General features: G+C 34.0%; 1 protein-coding gene across 1 annotated transcript; it reads left to right on the plus strand.

Annotated features, from left to right (window-relative positions):
• The first annotated feature begins 8,875 nt into the window (after positions 1-8,875).
• LOC133306389 (photosystem II stability/assembly factor HCF136, chloroplastic) lies at positions 8,876-13,871 on the plus strand. Its single transcript, XM_061506701.1, has 9 exons — positions 8,876-9,240; positions 9,343-9,578; positions 10,232-10,362; positions 10,709-10,841; positions 11,579-11,701; positions 12,203-12,277; positions 12,464-12,579; positions 12,902-12,984; positions 13,525-13,871. Exons 1-8 carry the CDS (start codon positions 8,940-8,942, stop codon positions 12,966-12,968), a joined length of 1,182 nt encoding a protein of 393 aa, XP_061362685.1. The 5' UTR covers positions 8,876-8,939; the 3' UTR covers positions 12,969-12,984; positions 13,525-13,871.
• Positions 13,872-14,064: the final 193 nt, after the last annotated feature.

Consider the following 14,064-nt stretch of genomic DNA (forward strand, 5'->3'; position numbering starts at 1 on the left):
TATTTAGTAGGAAGAAAACAATAATCCCAATTTTTTTTTGGTACGTAACTTGTATTTACACCCAACCTCCTTCGGTCACCTTATTCTCAAAATACGTGAAGAGAGTGCATTGGACTACTATTATCATCTAAGGAAAGGTCCTCTTTTGAAGGAAGTCAGTTTCTCTCTGACTTTCAAAAAATTCCACGAAATTGTTTCACCAAGATTTGAACTCTTGACTAAAATAATCCCTTCGGCACTCACTTGCCAAGTTAGCTATACCCTCGGGGTTATAATCACAATTTTTTAAATAGATCAAATCTCACTTTTTTGCATTTTTAAATATAGAATTACCATTATTTACAATTAAATTTTGAATATATGTTAACTACACTGGTTAAGTTGTATCAACCCTTATTTATTCTACATGGTCAGGTGGGGGTATCTTTAGAAATATTGACTAATATGTATTATACCCATTTAAACAAGAGAAAAATGTATATCATTTTAAAGAATGTAAAGTTATGTTACTTTAAATGAGAGAAAAAGACAAATCATGAGAGAGATAGTGGACAAACAAAAGTAAATGTATGGGTCACACTTCTTCGTGAGAGTGAAATGACACAAGTTGTGTCATTTAAAATGACAAAAACTTTTTCCTTTAAATTATAACACATGCATAGTTAATTTCACTTCTTTGAAAACTTAATTATAACACAACTTGAACATTGAGTACTTCCTTAAAGTGTATCATAAAAAGATAAGAGCTATTTATAATCATAGATAGAGGTATGAAAGGGTTAACTAACTGCTTACTTCATACCAGCGCAACTCATCTTGCAGTTGGAATGCCACACCAGGTAGGTGCTGCTCTACGTAAAACTCCATTCTTGAAACTTGGTGCAAGAGAGTACGACCTTCTGCAGTTATTCGAAATATCAATGATTTAAATGCTGCATTTCTCTTTATCATATTAAAGATTTTCAGCTGACGGTGCTTCACAGCCATGTGCAGAACGTTGTGCTCATCTTGGCTAACGTGACAAACAGCCTCAGGATTCATGTCAATGATTTTCTCAACGATTTCTACAATTCCTGAGCCAGCTGCCATGAGAAGCGGTGTGTAATTATTAGAATGGGGATGGGGTAAAGCAGGTAGTGTGTAACGTTTAGAAACATTAATAGTCTTCCGCATCTCCTTCATCAACTGAATTTGTTTTATCCTATCTGATTTGGAGGAAAGAACTGGCAATACAATCAATGGTTGAAAATTTTCATGAAAAGAAATCTGCCATGAAAAGTCCTTATGCACTAACAACTTAGCCAGATGGTCTGCTAACTTATGCTGCTTCTTTTGTTGCCAAATACGTCCAATCCCATCGAACTCTGCACATTATCAACCATAAAATTCGATGATCAAACAGACACCTATCATATATATAACACAATATAGTTATAAGTTCTGTTCTGTTAGTAGTCAAACAGTTTTTCACTTTTTTGAGGATGTGATAGTTTTACTTACATTAAATGGGACATTTGACCATGGAATATAATATACTTGAATTGAATGTCATGGAGTCGAATTTTTTTCTTCAAATTACCACGACATTATAATCGTTGAGGTAATCAGCTACTATGGATGGGACACGTGTCATTTCCCCAGCAGCTGAAAGGTCTGGTTGCACCAAAGTAGCTTACTATCTCAGTGATTTTGAGTTGAATGAGTTGCGTGTCCAGCCGCTAGAGACGTGACACGTGTTTCATCCATAGTAGTTGATTACTTCAACTACTATGGTGTTGTGGCAGTTTGAAAAAAAATTCAACTCCAAGACATTTAGGTATATTATATTAAAAAAGGGAGCAGTACGGTTAGTGTCCCACATTAAATCACATGGAAGAACCAAAAAAATAAAAATTTAGTAATTAAAGTTGTAAGTAACTCGCTAGTAAGGCTTTGATTTTTCTTGTATAATTGGTACCTTTAGCCAGAGTTCTCCAAATAGCATAGTTGATCCTTGAAATAGCTGCAAATTTGTTATTTTTTCTCAACATACATGTATATGCCATTAGGAATTTCATGTGTATATATATATATATATATATATATATATATTTATATAGCTGCACAATAACAACTCTGATCCACGAGTACCTACATGCACTGGGTAGCTTTGCCTTGTCTTGTTGGCCGGTTTCTAAATCTCTCCTCTGTCTGAACACAACACTGACATCATCCTCGTCATCGTCATCAATTTCATATCCTTCCTCAGGAAGCACTGTATCAGCCAAATTTCAATCAATGAGCACGAATCTTAGACCTTAACATACTGATCTAGCTAGGCTGTAATTGGTGAGAATGCAGTTTTACAACAACATGGGAATATGGAGACAGAGATGTACAACAATATAAAAGGTTTTTCGCGGTTCCCAAGGAGGGGGCTTGGCTCCGAAAAACAAGCGGCATGTTGGATAGAAGTTGAAGACATGTCAATCCATTCATATCCTTGTCTTGAGCTAGTTTTTCATCCATACTCAATACCCAAATAGCAACATCTGTACCAAAAAGTGACACTTAATTAATAATATTCAATACTCATTGATTCTTGGGATGCTGGAAACAAGAAATAAAGCAACAAGAAGAAGTCTATACTAATTAATCCAGTGATACTATTACTAGCTATATATATACTATATAACACCCTACACTCACCCTACAATATTCATATATTCTTGTTTTAGACTCATCCTACAAGATTCATATATTCTTCTGGTTGTTATTAGGGATATATATACGAACAGTAATCAAAGTGACATTTTTTATCCAAATATCATGCGAATAGTATTTTTTACCAGACTGCCATGCGTTGAAGTTCGTTGCGGCTAGTAGCAAACTTGGTTAGGCCACGTGGCACGTTCCCATTAGCATACCAAGTTCGCTGTCACTGAAGCAAACTTAGTCCAATCAGCTTTTTTTGCGAAAGTATGTCATGTGTCACGAAATCATAGGTTAACCAAGTTCGCTACAAGTTGTAGCAAACTTTGACAGTGGCAGTTTGGTAAAACATACTATTTGCGTGTCATTTAGATAAAAAATTGTAAAAAATGTGTCGCTTTGGTTACTGTTCGTATATATACACTTAAGACAGTGATACATTACAGAGGACATAAGGAGATCGATACCTACCAAAAAACTGTCCAAGAATGCTAGCATGAAGAATGGAACATTTGTCAAATCTAACAAAATGACTTCGTATGTCACCCTCCACATGTTTGGCCATATACTTGAGCATCTTTAGTTTGCCGAGCTTAGCAGCCCTGAAAAGAGGGGTTTCACCTGATTGATTTATGAGCTCAACGAGTGGCCGTTGCTTTTCTTTTGGTACCTCTGGTGGTGGCTGCACATTCTTCTCAAACTTGAATACAACACCTGCCATCTCCACTGTTGTGCAGAATATGATCTCATGGAGAAGGGTGTTATTGACACAATTCCCCTTTCTCAGTGCATGCCACCTATCCACTTCAGGTAGCATTTCCAGCAATTCCATGAAGAGCTGTGGATTATCAGAGCGAGTTGCAATGTGAATGGCAGTGTTTCCAAATAAGTCAAAAGGGTCTAGCAAACGCTTTTTGTCTTTCTTGAAGATTTCCTTGAACACTCCCCACTTTTCACTCCTAGCAGCCCTTTGAGCTCTAATAGTTTCCTCATCAAATATAGAGATATTTTCTCCCTCTGTCCCTTCCACCCTCGCCATTCCCTTAGCTAGTGTTGAATGTTTCTACTATATATATATATATATATATATATATATATATATATATATATATATATATAAAGATATATCATCATCTTAAGCAACCATTTGCACTTTGTTTTTGCATACGTGTAAATAAAGGGATTTATGCGCACCGATTCTTGATTAGTTTCACAAGAAAAGTTTCGTACACAACTTAAAGCAGTTTCTTACCTCTGTTATTCTAAAGGACTCTCATTATTCTTTGCTTACATAAATAAAAGATAAATAGTAAATTGGTAGGTAGACTTCTCTTTTTACAGCAAAATTTTATATAAAATTCTCTTTGCTTACATAAACAAAACTTTTACACTCATTTATGGGTTTTGTGCCTTTCAACCTTGCGGTTTTAGAATTGGATTTAGGGATTAATGTGGTGTGGGGCCGCCAATGTAAAAAAATAAAATAAAAAGAAAATATGGCCACACATACTTCTATATATTTTTTTTATCTCTATCTTACTTCTTGCTATCTAATAATGCTAGATTAGAATTTCACTAACTTTCATAATTTCTCTCTCTGTTAAGATTTTGCTCCAATAGTATTATAGAGATAAGTAGGGATAGGTTATTCTGCCTACTCCCTTCTTGTCTACTTTTTGCCTACCCCTTTGATCACTGTTGGATTACAATCTAATCCAACGGTCCATAATTGCGAAATAAAATAACCTTTTTTTTTCTTTCTCTCTCCTCACTTCTTCCCACACACTTTCTCTCTCCTCTCATTTCTCTCTTCCTCTGCGATCCGGACACATCCTTTTGATCTATCGATACTTTTTTCCCCCTTTATCTCTGATCTCTGCCGAGGTGAACGTGCGCAGAAGCATTATGCGATTCATCTACCACAACATTTGAAATTATAAACATAAGTAAATGAATAATTGAATAATAAGAACATGCTTGTTCGGCGTGAGTGCACTTGGGCTATCTATACAGTAGGGAACAAACTCATTCTGAAACAGTTGTTTGTCTTCTTCAGTGCACAAATTTCCAACTTTTTCTGCTCCAATTCCCAATCTTTTTCAGTTCTATAATTTTTCCACTATCTTACAACAATTCATCTAATTTCTTTCAATTTTGCTTGAAGAATCCTTGCGTTTTTATTTGTTAGGGACGACGTTGTTTGTTTTCTACTTTTTCAATTCATCTACTTTTTCAATAGTTGTTTGTTTTCTTTCAATTCATCTAATTTCTTTCACCAGCTATGAAGAAAAAAAAAAAGAGACGGCGTTGAGGAAGAGAGAAAGGGGGGAGAGAGAAAGGGTGTAGGAGGAAGCGAGGAGAGAAAAAAAAAAGGGTTATTTTATTTCGTAATTATGGATCGTTAGATTAGATTGTAATTCAACGGTGATGGAAGGGTAGGCAAAAGGTAGGCAAGAAGGGAGTAGGCATAATAACCTATCCCATGTATATAGAGACACTATAATAGACATTAAAAAAGGTAGGCATATATATATATATATATATATATATATATATATATATATATATATATATATATATATATATATATATATATAGGGATAAGTTATTCTACCTATTATTTTTTCTGTCTATCTTTGCCTACACTCTCCAACACCGTTAGATCAGAATCTTAATTAACATTTATCTTTCTCTCTTCTTGAAATTCTGATCCAACGGTGTTGGATAGTGGTAGGCAAAGGTAGGCAGAAAAAATAGTAGGTAGAATAACCTATCCCTATATATATATGGAGAATATTAGTCTCATGTTACACGGGAATAGTTCTCTCATGTTATAGAGAGAATACAAGTGGAGCCCACCGTTAAAAAGCAAAAAAGAAAAAGAAAAAAAGAGGGGATGCGATTTTCGAAGTGAGAGAAAATGAGATAACTATCTTATGTAAAATGAGAGTAGTATTTCCCTATATATATATATAGGGAAAAACATTTCTCAAGCTGTTTGAGATAAGTTTATCTCCGGCCACCCCCAAAACTACGTCGTTTTGATTATTTATTTCCTTATAATTATTGATTCACCTTTGAATGGTTATGATTCCATTTTTCTCTCTCTTCTTTTATTACCATTGATCCATCTTTGTACGTTTATGATTTAGTAGCCGGAGATAAAATTATCTACAACAGCTTGGGAAATGATAAGCCCATATATATATATATATAAGGGTACGATTTTACTCTAGTTGTTGTACGTTCAGCAACTAAATTCGGGGAATCATAATTATGTGTTCCTAAGAGTACATAGTTATAAATATGTGGTTTGAGATAATTTATCTCAAATGCCTGTAGAAATATTTTTTCATATATATATGTATATGGAAAAATATTTCTGCAGTCACTTTAGATAAAGTTATTTACAGCTACCCTTTGTAATTACGTACTACTAGTAGTAGATAGTTATAACATTAAAGTTGATTTTTTCTCTCTCTTCACGTTAGTAGACAGGTTTTGAAAAGTGATAGAGGAGAGAAAAAAAAGCAACTTTAATGTTATAACTATGTACTACTGGGACACATAGTTACAAATGATAGTTGTAGATAACCTTATCTAAAATGACTGTAGAAATGTTTACCCCATATATATATAGAGAGAGAAAAGTATTTCTCCAATCACTTGAGATAAAGTTATCTCTAGTGAGTTCAAAATAACGTCATTTTGGGATTAAAAGATTAAAAATTTAAAATGATAAGACTAATATAACCCTATAATATATTAGAATTAAAAAAATACCTTCATTTTCGCCCCAAAATGACGTCATTTTGGACTCACCGGATATAACTTTCTCCATTGACTGGAGAAATCCTTTACCCATATGTATATATATGGCAAAAAGATTTGTCATGTGATTTGACCTAAGAATTGGTTAAGTTACACTATGTACTACCGGTACTATACTGTGTATTTCAGAAATTAACTATGTACTATGGATAGTACATAGTTTTTCTCTCTCTTCAGAAATCATATACTCCCCATACTACATAGTTAATTTTTAAAATATACTATGTATTACCCGTAGCACATAGTGTAACTTGACTAATCCTTACGTCAAGTCACGTGACATCTGCTTAACCATATATATATAGAGGGCATGATCCTTTGACATTGGTGTTAAACTTTGAAATTTGACATCAAATCCTAACCGTTGATTTCTGTCAATCAACGGTTATCATTTATTGGAAATCAAACTTATTAATTAATTATTATTCCCAATAAATAATAACCGTTGATTGGTGAAAATCAACGGTTAGAATTTGATGTCAAATTTCAAAGTTTGATGTTTACCAAAAAAAAAAATTTCAAAGTTTGATATCGATGTCAAAGTATCATATATATATGTGTGTGTGTGGGGGGGGGGGGATGGATCTTTAATAGATGGACGGAAATCAACGGTTGAGATGAGGAGTAAGAGTTGTAAGTCTTACTTCTTATCTCAACCGTTGATCTCCGTCAATCCAACGAATATAGTTTAGAAAGTCATATTAATTAATTAATTATTAATTACATTATAAATAATAACTATTGATTTCCGTCCATCAAGACTTATAAGTCTTACTTTGGAGTCAAAAGAACCCTCCATATATATATATATATTGGGAAAAAATATCTAATGTTATTTTAAATATTTTTGTTTGATATTCACCAAAACGATGTCGTTTAGTTGTTGAAAAATTAAAAAATTAGAATGATAAAGATTATTATAACCCTGAAATAAATTAAAATTACAAACAAACTTAATTTTTGTCCCAAAACAATGTCGTTTTGGTGAATAGTAGATAAATTTGTCTAAATAACTTTAGAAAAAATAAATAAATAAATATCTATATATATATATATAAATATATATATATATGAAAAAATGTTTGTCATTTTAAATGACATAACTTTGTGTCATTTTTAATGAAACTACGTCGTTTTGGTGTGTTTTTACATTCTCTCTCTCCATTTTCTTTTTATTTCTAATTTTATAAATTAGAAAAAATGACAAAACACACGAAAACGACATAGTTTCATTAAAAATGACACAAAGTTGTGTCATTTAAAATTACAAACAATAAACTCATATATATATATATATAAATATGTATATATGGCTTTTTGACCACTACAACCTTTTTTTAATAATTAATTACCAAATTGACCCTATTTATAAATTATTTCAAAAATTTAACCTCTCTAGAAAACATAACATCAATCTGCCCCTATTTGACTGTTGACCATGAAGCCTACCCGAGTACACCCTTACCTACCCCGGTATATTTTGAAATTTTTTAGCTACTCAGGTATATTTCTTGAATCTAAAAAATGTTTGAATTATTTACCCGGGTAGAGAGTGGTGTACCCGGGCAAATAATGATTTGTCTTTGATGAGTGATTGATACAAACTCGGGTTGCACAAATGGAAAACACAAATGAAATGAAAGAAAAAGCAGAAACAATGTAGCAAACACTTCCCAAACGCCATCTCTGCTTGGGGTTTTTATTGTTGACAAAATTAAAATTAAAAGTAAAAAGTAAAAAGAACAAAAAAAAAACACTCACCCCGAGCTCAAGCTTCCTCCAACACACCAGAAGATTACAAGAACACTCTGCGTGTCCCGTGCACTGCACCACACATAATCAAGATTCAAAGAAAGAACAAAAAACGATTCGCGTAGTTGAGTTCAAAAGATTACCAAAAGAAAAATCGATGAGGGAAACGGTTCTTGAAGAGGGCGCATAACGAATGTTTTCTTACTTAGCTTTTGAGACGGAAACTGAATGCAACAAAGCATATATGTTGTCCTTCACCACTCAACAAGCTATGATTATTTACCCGGGTACACCTCTTCTTACTCGGGTAAATAATTCAATTATTTTTCAGATTCAAGAAATATACCCGGGTAGGGAGGGGTGTACCCAGGTAGGTGAAAAATTTCAAAATATACCCGGGTAGGTAGAGGTCTATTCGGGTAGGCTTCATGGTCAACGGTCAAACATGGACAGATTGATGTTATATTTTCTGGAGAGGTTAAATTTTTAAAATAGTTTATAAATAAAGTCAATTTGATAATTAATTATTAAAAAAATTATACCGATCAAAAAGCCGTGTATATATATATAAATGTGCGGCTTGAAATGACCCGCGAAGAAATCAGCCGATAAGGCAGAGTGGAAGCAAGCAAGTAAGCAAGAAACGAAGCGCCCCTTCCATTCCAATGGCGACTATGCAATTCACTTTCTCTTTACCTCTCTCTCGCCATTCCCCAACCACTCTAAGAAATCGAACCTTCCTTCCCAAAGCTTCAGCTTCGAGTTCGTCTTCAGGTTCAGACTCTCTTGAGCTGTTTAGTAGGACCAGGAGAAGGTTCATCAGCGAAAGCGCTGCAATTTCGCTGTGGGTCCCTCAACTAGCGAGGTCCGAAGAAGCGTTATCGGAATGGGAAAGAGTTTACCTCCCTATTGATCCTGGCGTTGTGCTTCTCGACATAGCTTTTGTACCTGATGACCCCAACCACGGTAATCTCAACCTTTTCCATTTTCCATTTTTATTTCTTTTGAATTTGTGAAAAATGATTTTTGTTGCTTATTATTATGTATATATGTATGATATGGTGTTAGGTTTTCTTCTTGGGACGAGGCAAACCATTCTGGAGACAAAAGATGGAGGAAACACTTGGGGTCCACGTTCAATACCCTCTGCAGAAGATGAAGATTTTAACTATAGATTTAATTCTATCAGCTTCAAAGGGAAAGAAGGATGGATTGTCGGAAAACCTGCAATTCTATTGCACACTTCTGATTCTGGAGACACTTGGGAAAGGATACCACTTAGTAATCAACTTCCAGGGGATATGGTATTATTCATTATGCACTGCTTGTTTCCAATTCCTATACTACATACATGCTCCTTTACTAAAATTAGAAAATATTCATACTCACATGACATTGAAAATATAGAAGTATGGATCTGGATCCTCTCATGTTAAAAAAAATAAAATGATATGGTCATGTGGTGAATCATAATCATACAAAGGTGGATCAATGATAATAAAGTGAGAGAAAAAAATATTGAAATAGGTAGTTACAAAATCAGAACCGTTGATTCACTTTTGTATGGTTGTGATCTTCTTATATGACCATGTCATTTTTTTACTTCCACATGAGAGGATCTATTTTCATAGAAGTATAGTTAGTTCGATTGAAGAGTCGCAACTCCTCGAACCTCAAATTGGATTAGTTAGGCCGTTAGGGCTTCAGACACTCATTGATATCTACAAAAAAATATAGAAGTATATAGAGTAAATGCAATTGCCATTCAAGTCATATGATATAGTTTCTGATGACCTTTTACATTGCCTATATATTCATTCTAATATTTTTTTTATTCCAAATTTTTTTTATAGCTTTTTAAGTTGTAAAATTTCTACTGAAATTTCGGACGTTATTACATGCTCTTTAAATATGGATATTGTTGGTAAATTTTGTGATTATGGTATTAAATATGCAGGTATACATAAAGGCAACTGGTGAGAAGAGTGCAGAGATGGTGACTGACGAAGGTGCAATATATGTTACATCAAACAGAGGCTACAACTGGAGGGCTGCTGTTCAGGAAACAGTGTCAGCTACTCTCAATAGGTGAGTTTCTGATAGACAGCAAGCTGCCACACTTCATTTCATGTAAATTTCCAAGAATGCATCATGTATGTATGTATGTATGTATTTCGTTCACTAGTGTAGTGCTATTTAAGGAATATGCCTCTTTCAAATTAGTAAGTAAAGCATTTATAATTTGAAATGTTAAAAGCTTCGCTTGAAGAACTTCAATGATGCTATTGCCAATTAGTGAACAAGTTCAACTTCTTTTTTATATGCTTGAAAAGCTCATTCTTTGTGTCGTCTTTCACGTTGTCTATATTGCAATTTTTTTTTTTTTTTCAGTTTTATACATCAAGACATTTATCTATCTATGTTACCTCTTCAGAACAGTTTCTAGTGGTATTAGTGGTGCAAGCTATTACACTGGAACTTTCAATACTGTCAATCGCTCTCCAGATGGAAGATATGTTGCAGTCTCAAGTCGTGGCAACTTCTACTTAACTTGGGAGCCTGGTCAGGTGAAGCTTTTACTTTATGATGGCATTTGCTTTTGCTTCTATTTGCCTGGTACTTGTACTTTTGGTATGCCTACCATGGCATTTGAATTATGCTGAAGCTTTCAACTAAATTGAGCCCAACAATGTGGAAATCTGAAGCTGCAGCCATAAACTGGTTAGGTAGAACGTATTATATGCAGTTGCCAAACTAATTAAAATTGTTAATGAAGTTGTAAGTTTGGTCTATTTAAACATCAGGGTTATGACTATGATGACATCCTCCTTTAACATAATAGTTTGATACATTGAAATTTTCTTAGAAACATTAACACTCAATCTTCTTTGATGTAGGACACATGGATGTGCTAAACTAAAGTGATGTACTAAACTTTCTTTTGATTCATACCCAAGAATTTTCTTCTACTCTCCACTTTAAAAGCGTTTCTTTTCTTCTTTCTTTGTTTTCATCCAGCTGATGCAATAGATAGGACAGACTTTCTGAGGAAAAAATTATACCAACAGACAAAATCAGAAGAGATTCTCTCTTTTGCTTTTTGCTTTTTGCACCAGCTTTTTTCTGTAGAAATTTGTCCTTCCTTTCTCAGTGTACCGTGATTCTAATTCATTAGCTCTTTCTTGGAATATATATATCTTAAAATGGTTGATGGTATTCCATTTAGCCACCGGATGACATTTTGATTGATGGTTTATATCAGCATTAGTAGTGCTTAATTGTTATTGTTTTATTTAATTTCCAGCCATTCTGGCAGCCGCATAACAGAGCAGTTGCCAGAAGAATCCAGAACATGGGATGGAGAGCTGATGGTGGTCTATGGCTTCTTGTTCGTGGAGGTGGTCTTTATCTGAGCAAGGGTACAGGGGTAAGGAATTCTGCGAATATCATTTTAGTGTATCAATATGAGAATGGTAGTCTTCCTTTTCGCTCCTTTCCATGTCATTCTGGGCAACTTTTTAACTCTTTTCTTAGGTCTTAAATTAGCTATTAATTTGTCACCCTTCTTCAGTGGGACATTTCCATCTCTATGTTGTACATTCGCAGACTACTTGACTTACTCTCCCTTTCCTTATTTGTTAATGAGGCAACTTCTGTCTTCAAAAGTTTTTCTTTTTCACGCTCTCTTTTCTTGTGCTGTGGTATATTTACTTTGGTATGCCTGTATCCACTAAATTTATCATATTCATCTGCATTCCCAATTCAACCAGCCCAAAATGTTGGAGTTACTTCTTGGAGAATTAAGGATAAGTGGAAAAGGAATAAGTGGTAAAACCCTTTCTAAGAAAGTACACAAGCAAGTGCTTGGACCCTTTCGTTTCTATCTTATTAACTTATTAAACTAACAAAAAATATTTTATTGTTTCAGATAACTGAAGAATTTGAGGAGGTTCCTGTTCAAAGCCGGGGTTTTGGCATTCTTGATGTGGGGTATCGTTCAACGGTAAATTTTCCTGTATTCAGAGATTTGCCCAATTCTTGCATGTAACAGTCTTGTCCCTTAGTTTTTGAAGAAAATAAAATTTTCAAAATATGACTATTGCCTATTCAGTTCTTGCAATATTTTGAAAGTAAAGAATAATGATGTAGTCCTTTTATATATATATTATTTGCTAAATTATGCATGCAGGAGGAGGCTTGGGCAGCAGGAGGAAGTGGTATTCTCTTGAGAACTACTAACGGTGGCAAGTCATGGATCCGTGACAAAGCTGCTGACAACATTGCTGCAAATTTATACTCAGTGAAGTCAGTCTAAGTGTCGAACTATTAATAGACCCCAATTTTATATAATTATACTTATTGATTAGTGAAGATTTTAAAACCACAACCACACCAGGCTCCTAATGTTGCTGATATATTCTCCACTTATATTGTTTCATCTGTCTTTGTGATATTCCTTTTCAATTTGTCAAATATCACTGATGCAGTTAACCGGAAGTAAACCTATATCTGTTATGTTGATCAAATAGTACGGGGTGAAAAAAAAAATTCCAGGAGTTATGAGAATTAGTTAACACTATTTTGAAGGTTATGGAACTTTTATCTGTAAACGGTCTACTTGCTGCAGGTTCATTGATGACAAGAAAGGGTTTGTATTGGGGAATGATGGAGTCTTGCTTCGCTACCTTGGATAGAGTGTAATTCAACATGGTAAATTTTGATCTCCTGATTCTGGTTGACATAAGCCGAATTTCTTTTAATGTCACTTGTAGTTTTAGCTAGCTACCTCATCTAACTATCTGTACAGTTCTATTATTAGTATGTGATCGAGAACTAGAAGCTAGGGATGCCTGCGGAGCATCTCCTCATCTTTCTGGATTTATTTATTGGAAAAATATAAAGGAACAGAAACAGTTAGATAGAAGTCATAGATAGAAGAAAAGAAAAAATTGATGAAGAAAAATAATTTATTAACCAGACAAGACAATGAAGAAGTAAATTTGAAATAGTAGCTTCAACTCTCAGGAACATGTTATCTGAAGATTACTTATATGATTTTGAGTTGATCCTCCTTGACGTCACTAATTTTGGGGGTCACAACACAACTAATTCTTGCTAGGTTTATCAAGAACCTCAAGGGATCATGGGTCGTCTCATACAATTAAAAGTGTGGAGCAAGTCCAAGTTGGAATATTGATTTAAGGCTATCTGAATAGTTTGATTTTCTGATTTAAATCTGGAATTTTGTAGGTTTGTCAACTCGATTGCAATTTTGTAGCAGATTACGTGTCCATGTTTAGTATTCATTACTGTGAAGAGAGCTCTGGGATCAAATAGACTCCTTGCTGTTATGCCAAAAACGTGAGGAGATATAGAAAACTTTACTACTGTGAAGAGAGCTATATTATGTAAATTTAACGTTGTTATTGCTATGTTACTATTGCATAAAAATGCAATTTTATGCTGCATATGTTGTTCTGCAGAAGCAGAATGCAGCGTTTTTTCAATGACTGGTATAGGTTAGTCAACTTTGAAACTTGCCCATATAACATCTACATTTAGTCTTTCCTGGTAATCACTACATTTTCTTTTTTATATCTATATATTTCATTATGCTGGTTTTTTTACCCATCTTACTATTATTATAATAAACGATATAAGATTTAAATGACATTTAAAATCTCTCTCTCTCAGAGTCTCGCCACAAGTGCTTCACGAGCATAACTGTAAATTGATAAAGAAATGTTTTAAAAAACTACCCTTTCAGAAAAATGAGTAAGGACGGGTCAT

The sequence above is a fragment of the Gastrolobium bilobum genome, unplaced genomic scaffold, assembly GCF_033153095.1.
Source record: "Gastrolobium bilobum isolate Gb01-03AN ecotype WA unplaced genomic scaffold, APGP_CSIRO_Gbil_v1 utg10835, whole genome shotgun sequence".
NCBI classification, from domain to species: Eukaryota; Viridiplantae; Streptophyta; class Magnoliopsida; order Fabales; family Fabaceae; genus Gastrolobium; species Gastrolobium bilobum.

Bases quoted from the DNA above. Each gene is read 5' to 3' on its own strand.
- LOC133306389 (XM_061506701.1), top strand. From the start codon at position 8,940: ATGGCGACTATGCAATTCACTTTCTCTTTACCTCTCTCTCGCCATTCC. The intron at 10,363-10,708 runs GTGAGTTTCTGA...TTACCTCTTCAG, and splicing joins GTGTCAGCTACTCTCAATAG to AACAGTTTCTAGTGGTATTA. The intron at 10,842-11,578 runs GTGAAGCTTTTA...TTTAATTTCCAG, and splicing joins TAACTTGGGAGCCTGGTCAG to CCATTCTGGCAGCCGCATAA.